This window comes from Epinephelus lanceolatus, chromosome 2 (genome assembly GCF_041903045.1).
Source record: "Epinephelus lanceolatus isolate andai-2023 chromosome 2, ASM4190304v1, whole genome shotgun sequence".
Classification (NCBI taxonomy): domain Eukaryota; kingdom Metazoa; phylum Chordata; class Actinopteri; order Perciformes; family Serranidae; genus Epinephelus; species Epinephelus lanceolatus.
This window is the reverse complement of record NC_135735.1, coordinates 26,368,670-26,394,039: the sequence shown is the minus strand read 5'-3', so window position 1 is coordinate 26,394,039 and position 25,370 is coordinate 26,368,670. Positions and strand designations below refer to the sequence as shown.

The following is a 25,370-nucleotide window of genomic DNA, read 5'->3' as shown; positions in this document are numbered from 1 at the left end:
ATCTTTGCTAACAAATTTGCAATATAGGTTACCATCTTGCGTGACGGATAAACATCTTCGGATTGCTTAAGCATGAAAGCTTTACTTTTTATTTTTGTTACAGTAAATATCTTGGCTAAAATTGGCTCCCTGCATTATTTGACTGTATAAACTGAGGGCTGAGAGCAAAGGACAGAGCATGTTGTCATTGGACAGACATGCTGCTATGCTGAGGGATGCTGACGGGCAGCTGCGTGGGCACCTGTCTGACAGGAGCACTGAAGATGCAGAGAGAGAGAGAGAGAGAGAGAGAGAGAGAGAGAGAGAGAGAGAGAGAGAGAGGGTTTTGTGGCTTGTGGGGAAATGTTGCATCTTCTAGGATATTTATGGGAAGCTGCAAGGGCATGGTGTGTACATGTGTGTGTCAGCTTGTTTGTGTAAATAGTGTTGTCCCCCCCCCCCCTACGAACCCTTGTCAGAGGCACAGTGGCTTGATGTGACACTTCCTCCCTGGCTTTGGTGACGATATGGCTGCAGGATGAGAGAAAGAAAGTGGTGGGCTGAGATTCAGCTCCCCTCGGGGACTTTTGCAAGCGAGAACCCTGAGTGTGGATGACAAAATAGATTGACATTTGCTTTTGACAGATCACTCAGACACCCTTGTCTCTGAGAGATTTGTACTGTGTGAGCTGTAAGAAGGGAAGTCTGCTCCAGGCTCCAAGTCTTAAAACCCAGAGATGTTCCTCGCAGTGCTGTCTGGTGCATGACATTCAAAAGATATATTTTCTCTACTCTCTCTCTATCCATCTGTCTTTAACAGCTCAAAGACAAGGGATCATAATATTGTACTACAACAGTAACCTAATGTTCCTGTTGCTGAGAGAGCAGCTCCTTTTTGTTGCTTGCCTCTGAACCAGGTTATAGTATCAGGGCTTGGTGAAAAGAGTGGAGATAAAATGCATCAGTGAAGAAGCCTGATGTAAACAGCCAGGATCACCCCAGGCCTTTATAAGTCCTGAGGCTGAATCTGATTTTAGGGCCACCCAGCTGAATGGTGTAAAGCTGCACATGCACTACAAATACATTTAACATCGACACGGGGATGGCTAAGAAAAAAAAGTGCATGCAGGCATTTTCCAATACACTAATTTTCCAAAAGAGTGTATTTATAATTCTTAATGAGTCACTAAGCAGCAGAGCCATTTACCCCAGTCCAGTGCCATTATTTCGTGGTGCAGCCAGTTCCAAAATATGATGAAGCAAGGCAGGTTAGGGGAGGAAAACATTAAGGGATCAAGTTTTTCTGCTTCCACGGAGGTCAGACTTTCCAAACTGTTTTGAAATAGCAGCGTATGTTCTGTTCTGCGTGTCAACAGTTGAGCCAGCAGAATGATTGTTCACAGTTTTTATGCTCGGGGAAAGCTGCAATTACTCTGGTTATATGTCATCATAAGTGCCTGGCAAACTCGACTATTAGTTTATATCAGTGGTTGGTTTCATAATGCAAGAAATTAAAGTCTGTGGTAGTGACTGCAGTAGTCTCAGTGCAGGTTGTAATCGGCCTGTGTTAGTTATAAAAATCACAACTCTTGTCCATCAATTGAGATTTAAATGTAGAATTATTTCATTCAGTAAATAAGTACAGCTAATGTGGACATTTTTAGATAAATCAGTTCATCCACATTTGTAGCATAAAGGCATTTTACGCAAATCTAACCAGTATTTTCTAGCAAATGAATCTGAATTATTTTAGTATTAGACTTAAAACTGCAAAACTGTTTAATCTTTTAAATTGAGAATGAGAAGAATGTTCTTTCTACAAATGACATTTGGACATCTAGTGTTAGTTTGCCTGCCAGTGGCAGTGCCAGAGTAACCCGATACTAACATTATAAAAAATAAACTGTGATACTGTTGCTCATGCTGCTAAATTCTGCAGACTCCGCAACTCTTAGCGGCTTTCTCATGCCTTTAGATTGTTGTTCTGTTCCACACATAAACTGTATGTTTGAATCTCGCTGTTTATATGGAGCCCACCATACGAAGACGTTTCAAGCAAACAAGTCCAGACAGGCCAAATATATGTTACCTGGGCAAGATGACACACCAGACCTGTTAGCGTGAGTTAAGTTTGCTGTCATCAATAGGCAACTTCACTAGAATAACCATCGTCATGTGTAAGTAGGCAGAAAGGTCCCGTGTAGTGTACATAAGCTTTCACACAGTTCAGTGCTTTTACATGATGGCCGTTTTGCAGACTGAGTGAGTCAGTGTTTTTCTATTGTACTGAAACTTTACCTTCTGTAATGCTGCTGTAAATTATCTGTAATTTATTTTAGGTGTGTGTGTGTGGAACTTCAGAAATGTTGCGGGTGATTTATATCTATATAAATAGGTTATTTATCCAAATGTACTTTTCCTCAATGGGTTTGTTTTGCAGTAGAAGCATGACTTGAGTTTGTATAACGGTGTGTATAATGCATATTCTTTATGTCAGTATTTTTTGTCCAGCCTGTGCAGCTGGCAGGGGACAATATATTTTAGGCTCTGACTGACCCCAGTTAGTGAGTTCCCCAGAGATGGCCTCATCAGATGGCTGATAAGATAGACACCCTTGGTTTGACAGGGATGATGCTGAACAGTCGCGGCCACCTCTGGGACCCTGTGCCTTGTGTTTATCTTTGTTTAGGCTGCTGAAATTTACCACTGACATTAGAGCCTGCAGATAATGGAACAGGCAAACAAGCCAGAGGCCTGACCCCTTTCATCTGTGAGGAGAACAAGGAGTTAAAGGACAAAGTAGGAAAATAATGCACAGATTAAAGTCATTACTCACATTCTGGCCTGTTGTAAATTATTCATGTAGGGCTTGCGTGAGTTTACAGCATTAATGCAAACCTTGATTTCAGATCGCTGGCAGGCTCAAGAACACAGCCTGTCAACAATCACTAAGGTAGAGTGTTTGTTATTTAGAGACCATCTAAACCAGGCTGCTGTGACCTGGAGAGTACATCATTGAACGACATGAGGCTCAAGTAGTCGCTGAGGTTCTTAACTCCGGGAAGGTTACGTGTAATGTGGTGTGTGTCAGGCATAAATCCCAACGGTCTAATGTAATGGTGATAGCGGGTCATCATCCCACTTAGTGCAGGATGTGTCAGTTATTTGTTCCCCTTGTTTTGCTGTTGCCTAGTGCCTCATTTTTAATATTGTTTGTCAGCATCAGTGAACTAATAAAAGTGTCTGTTTCTAAATATTTTCATAAAAACATTTTGTCCCTGATATGTTTAAAAATTGAGGCATTTATAATTCATAAATAAACTATGCAGTTATTTCTAAAATAAAAAAACATTATGTTTTTGTTTCACTGTGCTTGTAAGTACAGTACACACAAGCCTAACATTGTTACAGAGTTGTGATAACCCTGAATAGTAGATTGGTAGTTTTGTTCAAGGCTGTGAAACGTTTTGGTGGATAGAAAGATTCAATAGTTTCACCGACAAAGAAGATTGTTAAAATAGTCGGCGGTTGGCAAATAAACAGGCTCAAACAATACGTGACTTGATCATATTAATTTTAATACTGTGATATTGTCATTCGGTCTGTTCTTCCTAGTCTCGTCATCTCTGGCTCACGAGTGATGCCGTGACTGTCCTGGTTTGCCAGAACAGAACTGTCACTTGTCATCATTTGAAATCAGCTGAAATTAAGCCGTTAAAGAAATACACCCTCACTTTCCCTCAACTTAATCTCCATCAGAGCTGTAAAGATGAATCAGTTAATCAATTCATTTCGCAATTATTAAATCAGCCCCCAACTAATTTTATAATCAATTAATCAGTTTTAATTTTTTCAAGAAAAAAGTCCTGGTTCTTAAATGTAAATATTGTCCGGTTTCTTTACCCCTCTGTGACAGCAAACTGAATATCATTGGGTTGTGGACAAATCAAGACAGTTGAGGACCTCATCTTGGACTCTGGGGAACAATGATCATCATTTTTCAATCATCAATTTAAAAAGATATTTTTGGCAGATATACAGATGAGGAAAGGATGTGTTGGGAGAGTGCATATTTATTTTGTAACACTGGGTGGTACTTGGATTGTAAATAAACTGGGTTCATAACTTATTTATTTAACTGGGTGGTAAATACACAGGGGACAGTTGTAAATAAATTTGGGAATTTGTTGAAATAATATATTAGTTAAAAGAAGAAATGTAAGAAAGAGGTAGGGACATGTAAGTTTTACTTCTACCTACTCCTTTGTGGGTACTGTTATCTTTGTGTTGTTTGTTTTTTATTATGGTTTTTTTTGGTTCGAAATAAAATAATTCATTCATTGTGTATTTTTTTTTTTTTTTAACATTTTGTAGACCAAACAACTCGTCCAGTAATTGAGGAAATAACTGACGGATTCATTGACAATGAAAACAATCATTAGTTGCAATCTCCATCTCTTTATCTCTCTTTACATCTCCCTAATGCCAAAAAATAGTAGTGGTGATGTGTGGCCTGCTGTGCAGTGTCTATGGAAAGCTCTGTCAGGCGCTCCGAGCTGTGGTCGTCAGATTCTGCGACAATGTGTGGCCAAACTAAACGCTGGGGATAGTTTAGCTTTAAACGGCAAGTTGTAGCCAGAGAATACCCACATCAGTAAAGTAAAAAAAGTAGTAAAAGTAAAGTCCGATGACTCCGGTGAAATGTTAACCTGTGTTACAAAGAATTTCCTCCTACCTAAAACAAATGAACACGGCTCCAGACCGTAGAAAAATTGAATTATTGTGTCGAGCTGCACTGCACCACAGCGTTATAACTTTCATTGCCACATTTATTCAACAGTATTAAAAAAATGCAAATCTGTTTGTGTGAACATGAAAATGAAAACAAAATGAGCTGTTTGTCAGGAAAACTAATATTTTCAAATCTCACTGTTTTTAGTTTTTCCAACAAAAGACAGATGTCCAACAGATGTGCTAAGTTTTATTTCTGCTATAACTTGGGGAATGGATGTAGTTTGTAGCTTTGCTTCATACATTTTCTGCCATCAGACCTTTAGAGGAAATTAAATCACTGTTTGAAGGCCACTGCTCCCAATTATTAATCTGTGTTTAGCTTTTTTGTGGCCTTGTAAGCATGGCTGAAAACATAAATGCATGCAACATATACACCAAAGCAAAATTATAATGGGCAGGAATGGTATAACTTTGTTGCCTAATGAATACCACTGTCTGGACTGTAATGTAATTTATATCACATTTTTGTCCACAGCATTTGTACCAAATCTTGTCCATTGTGATTTGAAACCACAATTTTAAAAACAAACTTTGAGTGTGTCTGTTACAACCACAAAAAATAAATTCAGTTTTCATGTACCGAAAAGTTATTTGTAGAAGTGAAACACATGTACATTGGAAACCTGTGTTTCTCATTGACATGACATTTGAGAAATAAAGTCACTGCTGAAAGTTTATAATAAAATAATATAAAGCGAATTAAGTGCATGGAGAACCAATCTATTTCAAAACATTCAGTTTCAAGTTTCGCCTGTATTGAGTTTAAATTGTAATTTCAAACATAGGCTTCACTTAGCAGAATATTCTGTTTTCCTGTTTAATGTCTTCACTCTGTGGGTGGATGAACTAATGGGCTGGGTCTGCTTTATGAGAGCTGTGGAAAGAGGATGTTGTTTTAAACAGCTGTGGTCGACAGTCTTAGAATCTCAAGTAGGTGGCAGTCAGTGTAGTTCACTTAAATTTGAGCTTTATTAAAGTTCATTATGTCTCTCCACTTAATGTATGTGGATACAACCAGCTCAGCGTTCTCTTTGAGTGGCATCTGATATGGGGAGGAGTTTTCCACCTGACGGGGAACTCGACTACAAACACCATCAGTCGAGAGTTTAGCAGCAATGACTTTAATGTATAAAGTTGTGACACCGCTGTGCTCTTCTACAGAAGTTGTGTGTAAACTCAGAGGCCCTGCGATGCAGCGTGTGCCAGTCAACAGGGTTAGTTTTGCTCATGCTTTTCTTCTGTTAGAGTATTTTTTGCATGAATACAGTTCATAGTTTTAGAGATTATGTTCATGACATCTTTATGTTTTATGATAAATAATAGTAACAAACTTTATTTATAAAGCGCTTTTCAAAACAAAGTTACAAAGTGCTTTAAATGATTGATCCCAGATTTAAAACAATGTGGAATTCAAGCAAATAAAATGAGGCAATTTTAAGAAAATACAAAGAACAAAAAATAAAATGAAGATAAAATACCGTCACTGAAGCAGATGAGCAAAGATTGGCAACTAATTTCTCTATAGATTGTGCTGAGGTACAGCAAATCAAACAATTAGAGTAATACAAAATAAAAGAATACAAAACCACTGACAACACAAGATAAAAACAATAAAAATTATCAAATGAGACATATATAAAATAAGCAGTATGCTAAAACTGATAAAAGGCTTTTTTGAACAGATAAGTTTTAGGAAGTTAATTAAAAGATGTCACTGTATGTAAGTTGTACTCAGGGCCTGCTGTAATGCAGGGGAGCTCGACAGTGGTGAGACAGTCCAGTGCACCCCTGTAACTGAGGGGTTAAGACAGCAACCATTAACATCAACGTTCCGCTTTTGAGTCTGCTTTGTTGCATCTCCAGATCACATGTTTCCTTTCTTCACTTAACTGTCTTATATAAAGGCTTAAAAATGCAGATGAATACTTTTTGGGGATAAAAACAATGCCAGTGTGCTCAGTTCACCTTGCATTGCTTGTGCATGTTTGCAGTGATCCAGTTTCTGCAGTGGCTCTTTTTAATTTAATTTGCAGCACAACAACAGCACAACTCTTTCTTGTTCTATTGAACTCTGAAGATCAGGTACGCAGTCTAACAAATATAGATGACTCAGCTGCATCACTTTGATTGTAAATATTAACAAAGAAATCAAAATCCTGAACCTTTTCACTGATTATTGACTTTTATGATAAGCTTTTTAATAATTTGTGTAAACCATGTGAGGCACATTTGAACATTGTTTTGGGTCAGCGCTTTGTAGCAAAAAAAGTGGCGTAATTTAAAAGCTTCAAGACACAGTAAGAAATCATTTAAGATGAGACATTTATGAAAACACACAAAATTAGACATTGCAAAACTTAAATGAACTTAGATAAATAATTTGTTTTTAATTGGTTAGTCTATTTTTTTGCTGCTTATTGAGGCATACTGACAAAAAGCGGCAGAATAATTCTAGGCCATACTGCACCCACACATTTTCAGCATACTTGTATACTTTGGGTGTTTGACAGTGAAACAGGCATTAATTGTGTGTGGTATTAATAAAGTCTGGAAAAAGTCATAATTTAACTGATGAACGCTGCAGAAACCCCAAAAAATCACTGACTTAAAATCAGTCCATTCACAATACAGCCAGGAGGTTTGTGAGGCTGGGGGTCTGACCGCTCCATGTACCCCCCTCCACTCTCCCAGTCAGCCCTCCCTAATTAGAACCAGAGCTTCTTACAGGAAACAATCTTCCTGTCTGATGACATCATCGCTAAATCCATGCATGAGATGGGGGTGACCTCAGCCTGTGGATTTACTCAGTGTTTTTCAACACCCAAACAAATCCCAAGAAAAGCACCTTGTGATGACTCGAGTGTCTTTGGAGAGGGTGGTGTGAACAGGTGGGTGGAGCCAAGCCTTCATCTCCTAGATGAGGGGGTTTTCAAAGTCTGACCCTGTGAGCCCACTCTCCGACAAAATGACACAATAAGTTCGACACTGAGTTCAGTCGACAAATAAGTTCCTGTTTGACACAAACAACTCTCACTGGATAAATTTGATACTAAGGGAAAACTCAAAAACTTCATGATGTTTAATAATGATGATATATAAATTTAAATAGAGATATATAATATTACAGCTGAGCCTGTCGTCCACTTTTGGAATAATAGTGATCATTCTAGTGGGAACTTCTTGAAATTATTCCCACTAAAGCAGGCATGTCAGTGTCCAGCTCAGGTGCCAATCGTGGCCAGAGGACAGATTTTAAACGGCAAAATATACTATATGTGGCCTACCACGCAATATTGGTTCATCAAGCAAGGTCACTTTGCATTTATTGCCTTCACCTCACAATGGCAGGACTGTCACAGAGTTTGTAGACGTGCAACTACGCAGGTGGAAGTAATATGTTTTCAAAAACAGACAGTAAACAAGCAAACGTAATGGGTACCTAACAGCAGCCGTTTCCTGCTCGGCAGCAGACACGGCCACAGCAAAGACGCATTAAGTTGACATTGAGGGCCGCTGCTTTTTGGAGGAGTGGAGTGTTGAAATCGTTTTCACTAAAATATTAAATACTTGTTTGTGACTTTTTTTAATAACCCATTTGATGCGAGAAGCAGCTGGCCCCCGGTGTTTTCACATAATAAGTGGGGAGATCCTGCACTTGAGTGTTTCTCTTAGGAGATAGAATCTTCTTCACACTTGGTGAAGTAAAAGCATTCAAACTCGTTTAATAAACTCTTTAAAAATTGACTGGATTAATTCTGGTTAACAAAGTATATTTTGTATAATTTGTGATTATTTGTGTAATTATAGTTACATTAAACAAGTTTATTGTGGCATTGTTTTGTTGTATGGTTTGTTTGTTGTAGTTGCAGAATCTGTTGTGGGGGGTTTATATCCTGTACCAGAGAATTCTCTATAAATAAAGGTCTGTGTGGGCAGAGTCGACTGAGTTAAGACTCAGGTGCAATTTAGCCGCAAATTGTGCCAGTTGTGCACTGAGGGTTTTTAAGCACTTGCCTCTATGAGCTGTGTGTCACAGCCACTGCTGCAGCTCCAACTGCTGACCTTGTCGGTAAACCGTCCAAAGTCAGTGGGCCAAACTACAATAACTAACTTGCTGTTCCTGTTTCTACAACACTGGCATGCACCTGTCCCTTTCACCTCGTGCACTATTTTTGCCTCACGTCTTGCCCTCCACTGCCCCCTTCAACTCTCTCGGACTCTTCTCTGTAATATCAAGTCTGTGACCTGTGTTATTCCTTCACTGTAATAAGATCAAACCTTTCCACTACTTAAAATGCAAAGACATGCTCAATGTGTCTCCCACATAGTCAGTATTAAAAGAAAAAGGCTGGCAGTGTCCTGACTCAGCCACCACTGGTATGACATGTGCGCATTATTTCCCAAATGAATGCCCATCTCCTCCTGCTTTCATGTGTTTTTCCTTGCAACACTGTGCGTGTGTGTCTGGACTTGTTTTAGAGCCCTTCAAACACTTCTATCATGACCATTTTCCTTAAAGCATCAACTTGAAACAGCGCCAGATATAAAGTGGTAACCGCATGTAGAGCCAGTGTTTTGGACGAGTTTAAAAGAGTCCCAAAGAAGAAAGGGGGATAAATAATAACAGTACTAAAAGGAAAAGCATAATAAAGGCCTAGTTTTCTTAGGGAAGTGGAAGCTTTCATCTCTCTATAACAATAATGTTCTCAATGAGTCTACAGGCCTGTGTTTAGTCCAGGAAGCTTCGAGTGGCAGACATGAAAGGCTCCAGTCAGACTGTACAGACCGGGCTCTCACTGGAATATGGTATCTATCCTCTCCTCCTCTCCTTTCTTCTCCTCTCCTTTGCTCTCCCCTCCTCCCACACGATAAAGGTAATGGGGAGCTGTGTGGCTTGCAGTGACAGTAAACCATAGTAAAATGGCTGTCGATGTTCTGCCTCCCGGTGCTTCCCCCCTGTCTGAGGCCCCCAGGGTTTAGGAAATGGAGCATTATTTTCATGTTCTGACGTCACGAGCCAGCCCCCCTTTGCAGCTGTTGCATGCTTTACAACTCTGTGTTTACAGGCACTTCTCAGCTAAAGGTCTCACTCTGCCAACACCAAAACTCTCATATTTCACATTTCATCAACACAGTTTGTCCATCTCTTTCTCTTTCTCTCATTACCTGGATTTGGATTCATGGATTTTTTTCTCCTGCACATGTTGAGCCTTTACTTTCTCTCACTAATGACTCCTAATTGGTGTGTGAGCCATGTGTGGGAACAGGTAAATTGTGTTGCCAGATGCTTGTGTTCTTTCAAAAAGCCCTATTTTACCTCCCTGCCTGTGGACTCTTTTAATCATCACCAAAACAAAAAGATTAGACACTCTGGATTAAAACGTGTGGGAGATAACACTTATTCATGTGCTCATTTATTCAGCATTTAATTCCACACATTAATAAAATCCTGCGTAAAATTATCTTAGCTCCAGTTTGCCGGGGTTCCCCTGCAGGAAATCTGCATTTTTATTTTTTTTATGCTTGGAATTAATTTTTTTCTCTTCTTCTTTCTAAATCCGCTCACACATTTGTTTTCTGTCCCGCCCACTTCCCTTTATCTTTTCTACACCCACCTCCCCATCGCCCTCCCCTCCCCCCCGTCCTTTTCCTCTATGCCTCAGCACTTAGAGGCTTAAGAGAGGGATGTACCACATGAGCCACTCCCTTCTGACAGCCACCCCTTCCCACAGTGTGGAATGGTATGATCCTGCTTTGCATAAGTTTCCTCTGAGTGGGTCGTGTGTGGAGGCCAGTACTGGAAGAATTATTAGACCCTTTTGAGCGGCTTGGATGTATGTCCAGAGAGAAAGCTAGTGTGTTGCTGCAGTGTCTCTGTATCACTTAAACTGTTGAAGCTATAATGTATTGCGCCTACCCTGTCCCTGGAATGGGCAGTAACTCTTTAATGTATTACTACAACGGGAAATCGGTGAGTAGTCTCTTTGGGAATGTGTGTGTATCAGTGAGAGAAGAGGTGTGTGTGTGTGTGTGTGTGTGTGTGTACGTGTACGTGTGTGTGTGTGTGTGTGTGTGTGCGTGTGTGTGTGTGACTGCCGGCCTCAGTCTTGTTATCCACCTGACTGTCCTTGTGTCTATAATTTTAGCATGTTTGTATATTTATAGTAACATAAAAGCACTGTGTGTGTGTGTGTGTGTGTGTGTGTGTGTGTGTGTGTGTGTGAATGCATGTGCCTGAGGGCTCGTCTCTCTGATTTTCCATTACATCAGTTAAAGCTGTGTGACAGTACTCTTTAATAATTCAAGTGTCTTAACTGTGTGTTAAACTTATTTCAGCACACTTTTATACCCAGCTGTCGACAAATAAGTTAATATTCTCGGCAACACATTTAAAAGAAGTTATGCCATTTTAAAAACTTTTTCTCATCCACAGAAAATGAAACGGTTTTGGCCGAAAAAAAAAAAGTTTTTTGCAGCCTTGAATTTATTTTTACTGGCTGGTTGCTTCAGCTCCGAGACTGGGTTGAAATAATAACAAGTGGGAGTCTGGGAATGATTAAGGGAAAGAGGCTGTCTGTTGAGGTTAGACTTTCCTGTTTGCAGATTGAGCTCTAAGCACCAGTGTTGCTGTTATTCCATCTGTTTTTAATCACATTGGCATTCTTGACGCCACAGGGAGCCTAATGTGATTTCTGAACTTCTCTGTAATGACCTCTTTGATTTTTGTTACTCTGAAAACGTTTTCTGTGTGAGTACTTTATGAATCATTGAGTGTGTGTGTGCGTGCATGGGTTTGTGTGTGTGCTGCACTTGGACTTGATGGAGCTGAGTCTTAGCTTAAGTTACTGATATAAAGATGGGCTGTTTGTGTGATGCAGAAAGTTTGAGAAGGTGTTCATGTGGAATAAATTGTCCTGTTTTTATAGAAGGTGTAATGTAATGTAAAAAAAACAGTGGGCTTATGAATCTGCTCAAGGACACAGTTGTGACAATGGCTGAATGAGCTCTGTGGTGCATCTCAGTAATCCTTAAGTGATGATCTTGTCATAAGCAAATTACACAGGCAGATTTCCACCTGTCATTGCCTGTGCTATTTTTGCTGTTATATAAAGGGCACATGAAGGAAAAATGAAGAGGGCCAGCCTTTTTATGATATTGTCTTGAAAAGGTCATCTTACTCCAGCCTGTGTTTCAACTTTTCCTCCTAACCTGTTACAGCATTTCCTCTTTGTTCCCTCTGCACAAACGATGACTTTGATCTTTTTCATATTAAGTATTAACAGGCTTGTGTTATAGTTGGTGATGCGGAGAAAATTGATAGCATGTGCACATAACGGGCAAAGTTTCTGATCAAAAGCACTTGTTAATAACTCTTTTTTTCTGTGTTCCTTGCAAGGGAAAAAAGAAAAGTGGTGCTCATTCTTTGCATCAACTTGATCCACATTAATTTGTTATAATGCAGAGTTGCATAGCAGGCGCACCATCTGGAGCACTGGGAGAATTCGCAGTGGGCCATTGGCTTGTGAGCTGGTGGCACGGAACCAATACAGATGGAGCAGCTCACTGATCTTTCTTCCGTTGCCCATTAGTGAAAAAGAAAAAATTGAAGTGAAAGCCCTGCAGTGATTGTTAGAGCCTTTTTCCACTTGTGTTACCAAACAGAAAGCTTCCTCTTCACAAGTGGAATGTCATAAAACTAGTTAAAAACTCCAAAGTGACAACATGTGTCTTTAAGATGCCTGTTGTTGTTGTTGTTGTTGTTTTGTAGTGCAACAGGTTATATCATGCTTTATGGAGGTTAGCTCTCATCATCAGAAGCTTATCCATACACGTGTTGCACATGTACCGAAGCATGCATGCTTATGTGCAACAGAAAGTCAGAGTGGGGGTGGTGTGTTTGTGTGTGTGTTGACGTATCATATATACTGAATGTACACGTCACACACGTTGTGTGCAGTTAATGAGGTTGCATTGATGCCAAAACCAAATGTTTGTGGTATTAGCGATTGGAAGATGTTATTCTGCAGTGTGGTTGCTCTATTTTTAGAGAACCTGAGTCCCAGCAGGCTGCTCTGCCGTCAGACTGTGCACATGGATAAAAGATTTTACTGCTTTGCTAAACAAGAAGAGAAACAAACCTGCTGCATCTCCATTAAGTAGGGATGTGCATGATTAGTCGATTGGTTGATTAAACTTTGGTACCTGCGCTAGTCTGCACCAAAAATACTAGCAGGTTGAACTTATTAAAATTACGGTATTATTTTTATATGCAGTTGCTATCATGTAATGAAAATGCTGTTGTATTAATCAGGATTTATTTTCCTTAAGGATATTGTTTTCAATAAATATTATTTGTTAGTTTCTATTTAGTACGGTTTTTTTATATTTTTAGGATAATTTGCCATGTTTATAATGCACAGGACAAAGTACAACACATTTCAGTAATATTTCAAAGATGATTTGGTCACTGAAAAATCAGATGGACAATTCCAAATAGTTCTTATAATATACGCAATATTTTTTCAAACAGTATTCATCCTTATCAGTTAAATCGCACTCAGTTTTCGGAGTGTTTTTTAGTGTTTTCGTAGTTAATGACTACCCAACTATTCTAAGTTTAAAGTTCGGTTTATACTCTAAACATTAGTTATTAGAAACATCCCTAATTATAAGACACCTAAAATAATGCCTCCATATGCATATTTATGTGCTTTGACTTTGGTTAGTAAGATGAATTATGTCTTTATATTTTTTATATTATAAGTGGTTAAGCTTTATTCTGTTCTATTTATGCTTGTGAGCTGTTTTCCTCCCAATGTGAACTTGTATTTTATCTAAATTATTTAATTGCTTAAGTGTGAGAGCATTTCATTGATATTAAAGTTCTATGTCAGTAGATTAAACAGGCTTTCCAAATTTTTAATAACTGTAAATACAGCAGCTCTCTATCATAGTGTGAGTTATTGCCTTTCCTTGCTAATCTCATTTTAGGACAATAAGATTTTTATAAGAGAAGTTTTTTTCAAACTCAGCCAAATAAGTGTGAAATGTTCTTGTCGAGCTCATAACGTTGGCAACGTCTGCAACTTGATTATCACATTCCTGAAGTCAAACCAACTTCATCGATCAAAATGTCTCACCAGTAAGAGTTGGTCTTCTTCCAGACTTCAGTTTTAATGTCACAGTTTAATGCATAAAGATACCGAGCTCTTTATTTTCCAGAAAGCATTGGCAGGTATCATGCACAAATGTTGAACAACGCCCCTCCAAGCAGGCTGAGCGGAGCAGTTGTTTGAAGAGGCATTGTGTCTGTTGTGCATACTAAGCCTCGTAAGTGTGTTAGATTTGGACTTGAAACAAAATGCCCCAGAGATATGGTTCGATTCCAAGTAATGACATACAGTACAAAAACAGGACACGCCATTAAGAGTGCGTTTGAACTCCTCTCTTTGAGCTTCTTGGCCATTAGCCTGATTTTCCCTCAGTTATATTTATTTTTTTAATTTTCCTTCCTTTCCTGTTATTACGTTGCATCCTTAGTGCTAGCTGACAGCTTGTGTTTTAACATTTAATATTTTGTTTGGTGTGGCATGAACTTCAAAGGCAGGTAGGTTTGGAGACATGGGGGGGGCGTGCAGAATATATTCACTTCTCAGTTGAGTCCTGTTGAAAGGCACAGCCAGGAACTGAACCAATAACTCAATACAGCATCTTTAATCTGAAGCAGGGTATTATCCACCAACAGCTCAAACTGTTTTGCCATCACTATGAAGTCTTCATAGCTTATCATTCACCTATCTGGAGGTAAAATGATTATGTCATTGTTGGCCTTATTTATAGTTTGTTATAAATAGTTGTCAGGTTGTGTGTGTGCTATCTTAATGCAGTTTTGGTGTGGATGGATTTTATTGCTGGACATTTGGTGTTGTGTAGTACAAGGACACTTTTTAGGCTAGTGTGCCTCAGTTCAGGGTATGTGAACACTGGGGAAGGACAGGGTACAGACGGGAATTTATTTTTTAATATAAAATACTCGCTGATGCTCAAACAACTGGTGAAGGTCTGTGTTGGTGTGCTGATCCGTGTGAGTGACGGCTTTTAATTAATGGCCTTGTAAAGGGAAACCCAGGTGGGCCCTCTCTTCCATAGGCCAGCGGAATGAGGCACCCAGTGTTTGGGATGGTTTATTAATGCTTTGACTGGTTAGCCCAGGGTAAGAAGGACAATTAGCATTATCCGCTGCCATATGCTGCCCATTGAGACAGAGGCAAAAGACAAAAGCCCGGGCTCCTGTGCGAGGCTAACCTGAGATCTCCATGGAACTACTATCAACCCTGGGCACATGTGTAAACCAGAAGACCCATGAGAGCTCCACCCCTCCCAGAGCACTTTAATTACACACCCAGACAACAACACGCAGGAGTCCAGCTCACTCAGCAAAGCCCAACAGCCCAGAGTCTCACTTCGGCTGCCCTCTGCATTGATATTATGTTCACATGTGTGCTGCGAGTGCGAGCGAGTGATTAAATTTATATACTTTGGTCGTATGGCATATTTTCCATCAGCGCTGTGTCATAAAACAACTTTAGCGAGTAAACAACCTTTGCGGCCGTCATCACATCCGCAGGCGTTAGAAACCAACCTTTGAGGAGGGAGCTGTCATAATGCCAACATCTGAGAGCGATGTGAGGCCATTAAAAGACGGATTCATCTCGCGGAGCTCGGGACACAGGCTGGAAATGTGCAGGTGGAATTGAGCTGGCAGGTCTGGCTCTGATTAGTGTTACACCATGGTGGGGTCATCCAGTCCTGTCTGTGGGAGGGAGGATTTGTTCAAACCTTCTCTCCCTCCTTCCCTCCCTCGTGCTCTCTCTTTCTGCCTCACCCTCTCTCCCTCCATCTGGAGTGGATGAAGTCACGGACCACATCACTGGTGTTTGGCCTTCAGTCTCTTTGATCCTCCCGCCTAGCTTGGCACACACACAGCTGTACAACAGCATGCCCATTGTGCCTTTCCTTTCACTGTACCACCACCAGCTTGCAGGTACAAATATAAAGAAAGCAAAGCAGGCTGTTTTTGTACCACTTATTTGATTTCTGCCTCTCTGGGAATGCTGTAATTTGCCAGGCATTTAGACTATGCATGTAAACGGGTATCATTATACTTCCATTAGAGGTTGAGTTGATCTGAAATGCAAATACCCCTGATAATCCACTCCTCCCCTCACGAGCTTGATTGCTTGCTAGTCATTAAAGTGTGTTTGTGGTTTCAGGGTCATATCTGTAGTACATGTGCATGTGAGATCACATATTTTTATGTACCCCAAATTTTAATTGTGATACTGTACAAGAATTGAGATTTGAAAGCTGATGGCATTTATAGGTTTCAGCATCATTATAGTTGACAGTGGTGGACCGAAGGTTATCTAACTAATACTATTTATGTTCTCACTGCAGGTGTACGCACCATCTCCAAACTCAGAAGACTTCAACAGAGATTCACCTTCTTACTCGTCTCCTAAACCCTCCAGCAGTATGTTTGCAAGCACTTTCTTTGGTAAGTTCTCTGCACTATTGGATTATGGTAGTATTGGATACTAATACACCTTTTCCACCAAATTAGTTCTGGTTTTTGAACCATTTCCCTCCAGGAATTCTTGAAACCTTGGTGCTGTCTGGCAAAGCAACCTGCGTTTCCACCCGTGTTGAGCAGAACCATTGAAATGTGTTATCATCAGAGGGCGGTGCACGTTACACAATGGAAGTTAACAGTAGTAGCAAAATGGCGGATCATGTTGCAAAATTTTGTTCTGTTATTACAGATATTTGTTTTTACTCAAAAATCAAGCATGAACTAGCTAATAATGAGACCACGGCATGCTGTTTTTTGGTCTGATGATTTCATATTTAACTTCTCCATCGTTGCCTTCTCCGTCCTTTCTTCCCAACCTGTAGAATATGACATCCCCACTGATGTCTTCACAGTTCGCACTTCAGGTTAAGAAAAACCTGCTGTATTCTGGTTTCAGCTGTAAACCAACTTTTTGGGTTTTAGCCAATTTATTTTTGATGTAAATGCTCTAAATATTTAAAAAATAAGGTGCGGGAACCAGAACGAAGCCTGTTCTATGTTGGCGGAAAAGGGGTATAAGAGAGCTGTGCGATTGCTACGCTACAAGGTTTCAGAATTATATTACCATTACTATATTCTTATGTTCTAATATTTTCTGGTCTTGTGTATGAATAATTTGAAGTAGTGTTTTTATATTTAAATTGTTCTTGCCTTTGCTTTTTTGCAGTATTTATTTATTTATTTATTTATTATTAAGCCTGTGCTCAGTGTTTATTCCACTGTGACTGACAGAAGAGAGGACTTCTTCGTTGTTTTTTTCTTTGTGTTATCTCAGCTATGTTCAGGACGAGGATCATGTTTCAGTTCCAAGAGTAAACGGACCCCAACTTTTAAGGGTCGGGGGGGTTAGCCGCTGTCTGGCACTTTGTCAAAACTAAAATGCACGTTGTATACAATAATGCACTGAAATGATGCATTTATTATCTTCAGATGGTACCCACAGTTCGTCTGACCCTTGGAACTCGTCCAATGGGATGAGTCAGCCAGGCTATGGGGGAATGCTCGCTGGATCTTCATCTCACATGCCACAGTCAGGAAACTACAGCAGCCTGCACTCACACGACCGTTTGGTAAGGAGCACCTCTCAGCTGGTGATCCCTAAGCATATGAACAGCTGATAAATAATTGTTGGTTACTTTATTTTGCATCAGACTTATGTAAGATGTCTAATGTGTGTTGTTAAGCACATGCAAGATGTGATTTTTTTTTCTTTTTTCTTTGCCCTCACTGTTAGAGTGGGCGTGTACGTCTTAAATTGTTGTCTGGTTATTATCAGTGAAGACACTGCTGACCCTTTTTGTCAGTGTTTGATCTCTGCCTGCCTGCCTCAGCTGGCTGGGCATCACAGGGAGTCTGCAGATGCTGCCTGCCCTCTCTTTATCTCCGTCCCTCCCCCCAGTAACTTTAGCTTCATCGCAGCCTGGGAGATGTCAAAGGAGAAAATAAAATTCAGAGAATAAATAAGCTCTTTCTTTCTCTCTCTCTCTCACACACACACACACATTTGTGACTGAAAATAGAGCATTTCTGTTTCTTTATCTTCCAGAATTACCCCGCACACTCAGTCTCTCCAGACATCAATGCCAGTCTTCCTCCCATGTCCAGCTTCCACCGAAGCAACACCAGCACTTCGCCATTCGTCACTGCAGCGCACACCCCGTCCGTCAACACGGCCGATGGGGTCATGGGTACGTTCTCATATTAACAGTCCAGCTACCTGCTCAGAATGACTAATTCAATGGCCCCTGGTGTAATCATCACTGAGCATCCATTCTGTAAAAGTAGTGAGTCAGGCAGTTGGACAGCTGCTTTGTATACCGTGACCACTTGTCATTTGTCTGAGTTTGCTGTTATAAAGCCTCCCTCTGTGTTTTCTTAGCTGCTGCAAATCGGGGGAACGCCACTGGAAGCTCACAGACTGGAGATGCACTGGGCAAGGCTTTAGCCTCGGTGAGTTATTGCCCCAGTTCATTTTACTCCTCATTCATAGCATCAATGAATGTGTTTCCAAGCACACAAGTATCCTAGTTTTGGGTCTTATCCTGGTTCAGCATGTGATGTTTACATGGTACATGACACACTGTTTTTTTATATCCCTGTATACATTATTCCAACGTTTTCCAAGTTCTCGCCAATATTTGTGCAGTTAATTTCTTATCATCCTAGTGTCTTTGCTCTGTACCAACAAAGAACATTCAGAAGCCTGGATAAGGTGTTTACATGCCACGGTGGCCTGGCTTCAGGATATGCGGTTTACATGCACAACACATACTCCAAAAACCTGATCATAACCAAGATGCCCGTACACATGTAAACACACTCAATCTGGCTTAAGCTTTTGCTGTCAACTGCACAGAAGTCTCTGCACACACACCCCAAATCTGGCCTTTTCTCGGGGTGTGAAGCTCAAGTCTAACTCCATTGCACCCATACTCTTCAATCATTTTTGGATTTCTCTGCAAAATAAAATAAATGTCTGTTTCCATCTCTAAAGAAGGTGACCTCAGTAATCATGCAGGGAATTAAGTGCTATACTGACTGCTGATTAAAAAAAAAAGCCCAGAGGACATGTTTGTAGTTGTTTTTGGCCTAAGCCTGGATAATTGTGGGCTTAAACTAAGAGCATTCAAGAAAGAGAATTGTACATTGAAAATACTCCTAAAGCCAGTGGATTACACTTCACTTTGGAAAACCAGCTCTGGATATTCGTGACATCCTGTAATGTATCATAGTAAGTGTTTAATTCATTGTAGGTCACATAATGGAAGGAAAATGTCTTGCATATAGTTGTGCACACATCAGGTGATGGATAGACTATTTGTTTTTAGTTCGATTCAGTCTCTATTCTTTGTTTTCTGTGCCTTAAAGCTCTGTCATATTATAGTTACAGTATAAGAGAAAGTCTTCAGTATTCACCTAAGAGGGTGATTTCCCCATTAAATGAAAAAGGACATTTAAGAGAAACAATCCACAGGGATAACCTTGAACTTAAACATGAAGTGAATGGGCAGATGTGACAAAAAAATACAGAGCTGAAATACAGGGAGTGATTTTTTGAGCTGAACAAAATCATTCAATCAAGTGTTGAAAGTAGGGACGCTACAAGCTGCTTTTGATTTAAAAAGTCTAAACCTTACAGTTTTACAAAAATGTCCTCAGATATTGTTAAACATGTTGCATAGACAATTTTAATTTCACACCCCCTTGGCACAAGCTATATGTTCAGGAGGAATATTTCTCACTAGCGTAAAGCCAAAATATGAGAGTTTAGGGATGGTAATAACAAATTAAGTCCTTTATATTTGCAGACTCAATTCTATTAGCATGACAAAGCTGGAGTGAAATGGACACGGTTGGACTGGGGTGGGGGTGGGTGGATGGAGCAGGGGGCACAGGGGAGTTTATAACTGCTGTGGCTCAACTCCACGGGCCGCCCTTTGTAGAGCTTTTGTTCTCCGCCCTTTTAAATTGGCCGTGCTTATTGGCCCCATGCCGCCTGCGGGAGCGTAACTGATGATGAGGCGGAGCTTTCATTTATTCCAGTAAAATGAGCCATGTTTCACTTTGAATGCAGCGTTAGTAGCCGGTGAGTGAAAAGAATAGAAAGTCATATATTGTCGGGTCAGAAGTCACGGTTATAAATAGCTTGCTTTTGAGAAACTGAGAAATATTTGGGTATATTTGTGCTTTCAGAGCGTAGAGAAGCATAAATAGTCAGTCCTCCCCTCAGACAACAGCCAATCCCTCCTCCTCCACACTTCAATGAAACCTCCATCCTGATACTCCAACTTGATTGAAAAACTAAAGCTCAGAGATCAAGATTGAATAAGGAGATTATTAATAATGAGTGCATTCTATCATCCCCCACAGAAGTCAAACGTTTTCCTGCAAGCTCAATTTGATCTTAACTTGGAGGAGAAATCTCTGTGGACCTGCTGTTTTTTTCCTCTGCTAATTAGTCAGGATCCACCAGTAATACCCTGAGTTCTCCGAGACATGTTCCATTATGGCATAATATCCTCTTATTACAGGAGGAAAAAAAATCAGGGATGTGTTTGTGCTTTAATCCAGCATTTGTTTAAACAAATGAAATCCCTGTGGAAGTTCTGAAGACGTAATCTCCTCGTTCCCTAGTGATTGACATCATCCTAAAACTCAGTGACCTCGGCATAACCTAACGGAGGATGCACTGACACAATGAAGCTACTGTGAATAGTCTGTCAGTGTAGAAATGAACCTGAAGTAACTTGTGGCAGAAATCCAAGGCATTTGCCCCAGTTGTCCTCTTCAAAGAGTTAAGAAACGTACAAAAATAAACAGCTTTTGAATCATACCAGATTTTGATATATGGTTCACAGTACAATATCTGGTGCAGGCTGAAATGCAGCCCTTTGAGATTTACTGTTGTTGGCTTAACGGGGTTTCCAGGTTGGGCGTCTGCACTTTTTGAAGCCACAGAGGAATAATAACCAGAATCACTTTCTATACAAGTGAGAAAAAACAAACTTTCCCCTGAAAAACTACAAGTTTAATAAGTTACTATGAGGATATGAGTCATTTCAAAAACAAGAAACTCTCACTTTTTACTCTTGTTGTATTTTAGTTGGAGCCAATTCAACACCAACCTCTTGACTGCAGGAGTGACCTTAATTCAACCTGTTACACTTTTTTATTTGCATGTTTATTTAAACACTAAGTTCAGTTTAGATACATTACATATAAGAAAAGAAAAGTCCAGTTTTAAGTTTTAAATTCAAATGCCCTCATACAGCGACATTAAAGGGAAACTTTTTAACCAACTCTGTTTCATTGCATGTCAAACACTGTTCATCTGCCCACACTGTGATGACACAGAGCTGGTTGAAATTAATTCCCCTTAAATTAAAAGAATTAAAGGTGCTGTCCAGATATACAGTATAGTGTTGATCTTCACCTGCCATTATCTGACTAATACCCCTTTTTCCACCAAAATAAGAGCATGTGTAGATTTTTTAAACACAGTATAACATGTTAAAATAGGCGATAAACTCCTTTTCATTGCCAGTAAACCAGCTCTGCAGTGGACGAGTGTTTCTGGTGTGTCAAGTTCGATGTCATAGACAGAACAGAAAACAGGTTAGAAAACAGTAGAAATCAGCTTGGAGGCCAGCGAAAATGTTACTTTTTATATGTCTTACTCATTCAGTCTCTCTTTTAAACTTGGTGCTGACTAAATACACGTCATTGTATCGCGTTGTAAAAGGGAGTAACATTAGCTTGTCCACCCGGATGTCATATTTCCATCACTGCAGATAGGAGCCAGTCGGAGCTGGAGCTGATTAATACCCGTGACTACTGCAGAGTCATTTGTACCAGGAATGAATGTCTATTGTAACCTTTCCCATAAAATACAAAAGTCAGATTTTAGTGGGTGTTAGTGGATTTTTGGCCAGTGGGAAAGAGGCTCTGCAGAAGGATACAGGAGCAAGACCCAGGTGAAAGACATCCAAGTGAATCCTGTTTATGGTTCATTTTGTTAAGGCCGTGCTCTGAGCACAGATGACTGTTAACGACTCACATGTATGCACTTAGCATTTTTATGACATCCCTGGCGGTAAAATCACCATAATTGATGATACATTTTTGGCTTGAAGATAGTAACAGCTGTTAAAGATCTGAAGAAACAGCGACCAGTGATATACAGTACAGGCCAAAAGTTTGGACACACCTTCTCATTCAATGCGTTTTCTTTATTTTCATGACTATTTACACTGTAGATTCTCACTGAAGGCATCAAAACTATGAATGAACACATGTGGAGTTATGTACTTAACAAAAAAAGGTGAAATAACTGAAAACATGTTTTATATTCTAGTTTCTTCAAAATAGCCACCCTTTGCTCTGATTACGGCTTTGCACACTCTTGGCATTCTCTCGATGAGCTTCAAGAGGTAGTCACCTGAAATGGTTTCCACTTCACAGGTGTGCCTTATCAGGGTTAATTAGTGGAATTTCTTGCTTTATCAATGGGGTTGGGACCATCAGTTGTGTTGTGCAGAAGTCAGGTTAATACACAGCCGACAGCCCTATTGGACAACTGTTAAAATTCATATTATGGCAAGAACCAATCAGCTAACTAAAGAAAAACGAGTGGCCATCATTACTTTAAGAAATGAAGGTCAGTCAGTCCGGAAAATTGCAAAAACTTTAAATGTGTCCCCAAGTGGAGTCGCAAAAACCATCAAGCGCTACAACGAAACTGGCACACATGAGGACTGACCCAGGAAAGGAAGACCAAGAGTCACCTCTGCTTCTGAGGATAAGTTCATCCGAGTCACCAGCCTCAGAAATCGCAAGTTAACAGCAGCTCAGACCAGAGACCAGATGAATGCCACACAGAGTTCTAGCAGCAGACCCATCTCTAGAACAACTGTTAAGAGGAGACTGCGCGAATCAGGCCTTCATGGTCAAATAGCTGCTAGGAAACCACTGCTAAGGAGAGGCAACAAGCAGAAGAGATTTGTTTGGGCCAAGAAACACAAGGAATGGACATTAGACCAGTGGAAATCTGTGCTTTGGTATGATGAGTCCAAATTTGAGATCTTTGGTTCCAACCGCCGTGTCTTTGTGAGATGCAGAAAAGGTGAACGGATGGATTCCACATGCCTGGTTCCCACTGTGAAGCATGGAGGAGGAGGTGTGATGGTGTGGGGGTGTTTTGCTGGTGACACTGTTGGGGATTTATTCAAAATTGAAGGCACACTGAACCAGCATGGCTACCACAGCATCCTGCAGCGACATGCCATCCCATCCGGTTTGCGTTTAGTTGGACGATCATTTATTTTTCAACAGGACAATGACCCCAAACACACCTCCAGGCTGTGTAAGGGCTATTTGACCAAGAAGGAGAGTGATGGAGTGCTGCGGCAGATGACCTGGCCTCCACAGTCACCGGACCTGAACCCAATCGAGATGGTTTGGGGTGAGCTGGACCGCAGAGTGAAGGCAAAGGGGCCAACAAGTGCTAAACACATCTGGGAACTCCTTCAAGACTGTTGGAAAACCATTTCAGGTGACTACCTCTTGAAGCTCATGGAGAGAATGCCAAGAGTGTGCAAAGCAGTAATCAGAGCAAAGGGTGGCTATTTTGAAGAAACTAGAATATAAAACATGTTTTCAGTTATTTCACCTTTTTTTGTTAAGTACATAACTCCACGTGTTCATTCATAGTTTTGATGCCTTCAGTGAGAATCTACAATGTAAATAGTCATGAAAATAAAGAAAACGCATTGAATGAGAAGGTGTGTCCAAACTTTTGGCCTGTACTGTGTATATATATATATATATATATATATACACACACACACATATATATATATATATATATATATATATATATATATATATATTTTTTTTTTTTTAATTTCGGGCTGCTGATGGTGCATCAATGATGAATCTTAAATTTTTTCTCTTCCTCTCTGCTCCCACAGATTTACTCACCTGACCACACTAGCAGTAGTTTTCCATCCAACCCGTCGACACCTGTGGGTTCTCCTTCACCTCTGACAGCCACAGCAGGTGCTGCCTCAGCAGGTACCGTGGTGACTGCTGCCGGTACCCCGTCTGGAAGGCCAGGTAGAGCAGCACTGTTGGATTTTCATCTCATACACACCTCCAATGCATCTACACCAGAGATTAACAGTTAAACAGATCTTTAGTGAACTACTTCATAAAGGCTTTTTTAAGGGCATGTGACAGACACACATCAGGTTGTGTTAGAATTAGGCCTTGAACTGAAATAGCCAAGGCTTTCATGAATATGCCTTTCCGTAATTTTATTACTGTTACTATGTGTTGCATTAGTTGGATTAATTAAAGCCTAAGCAGAGTGAAGTGTGAAGTTTCCCTAAAGCTTAATTTAATATCACTTTTAGCTGTGAAGGAGCTCTAATCATTCTCTACTCATTCTCCATGCTTATCTATGCCAGGGCAGTTAATGCCATTGTTACATTAATCCATTGTAAAAAATAAATCAAGTATTCAAGTATTTGAAATCGTACAAAAGGCCTCACTTCTTAAATTTCATTAAATGTATTTCTATCTATTTATTTAACTTTTTATTTGATAGTAAGCATAAGAATATGTAATGTAAACATGCCGGAGTTAGCAAGAATACTGATTAACATCCGTAGTTCCTCTGCAGTCCCTGAGCACACGGAGTGATGTGAGTTGTACTGAAAGCATGAAATCAGTGTTGTAAGTTCCACCTGCACGTTAAAACAGTGTCTGATGTGCTGGCCCAGTGTTCACAACATGGGCTTTACTTTCATGGCCAAGAGAGCTGCTCCGCATAGACTCCCGATGACATCACAGACTGGTTTTGGCTCTGAGCTTTTTATGAGGGTCTTTGTTCATGTTCATAAATTTAGATCTAGCTGACAAGTGATTTTGGAGTAACAGGACAGGAATTTGTTTTTAAGTGATGGGAATGAAGCTTTAATGACAAACCCTGGAATGACAGTGTAAATGAAAAAGATTGGGGCTGTGGCTTTTGGGTGCTTATGGATTTGAAAGTCTTGTAATGAAAATGTTTGAAGTGGGTCTTGAATTATGTTTTTGAAAAGCTTTTTTTTTTTGTTTTGTTTTTTGTAGAACTGTTATCCAAGTTTTTATGGCTTATAACAGCGGCTCATTGCACTCGTCCTACTTTGTAATAAGACACACTTTTTGGGAGTAGATTTATTTTTACGTAATCGTGTTTTTCCACACAAGTGCTTGGCAGTTTATGTTTTTATGTCAGCTTGATTTTTGAGGATGGGCAAACAAGACTCCCTCTGAATTGAATTTTTATTTTGGAACAAATGCAGAGAACAAAACCAGGAACGTAGTTTAAAGAAACAGTGCACAGCCCATACTCCAACCCCATACAAAAAGGTTCCTGTTTTTAATATATTGGGATTTTACAGTAAAAAGAGACGTGCGTAAT

General features: G+C 40.1%; 1 protein-coding gene across 9 annotated transcripts in view; it reads left to right on the top strand.

Annotated features, from left to right (window-relative positions):
- Positions 1-25,370, top strand: part of tcf12 (transcription factor 12) — a 101,950-nt gene that overhangs the window by 56,811 nt on the left and 19,769 nt on the right. For 7 of the 9 annotated variants that reach the window (XM_078175840.1, XM_078175832.1, XM_078175830.1 and 4 more), the window contains exons 9-13: positions 16,231-16,330; positions 17,336-17,475; positions 17,952-18,093; positions 18,285-18,355; positions 23,875-24,019. In XM_078175840.1, the coding sequence (XP_078031966.1) occupies positions 16,231-16,330; positions 17,336-17,475; positions 17,952-18,093; positions 18,285-18,355; positions 23,875-24,019 (598 nt within the window). Of the gene's footprint in view, positions 1-10,530; positions 10,745-16,230; positions 16,331-17,335; positions 17,476-17,951; positions 18,094-18,284; positions 18,356-23,874; positions 24,020-25,370 lie in introns of those variants that run through there. The other 2 variants (XM_078175844.1, XM_078175852.1) reach the window with 2 other exon arrangements.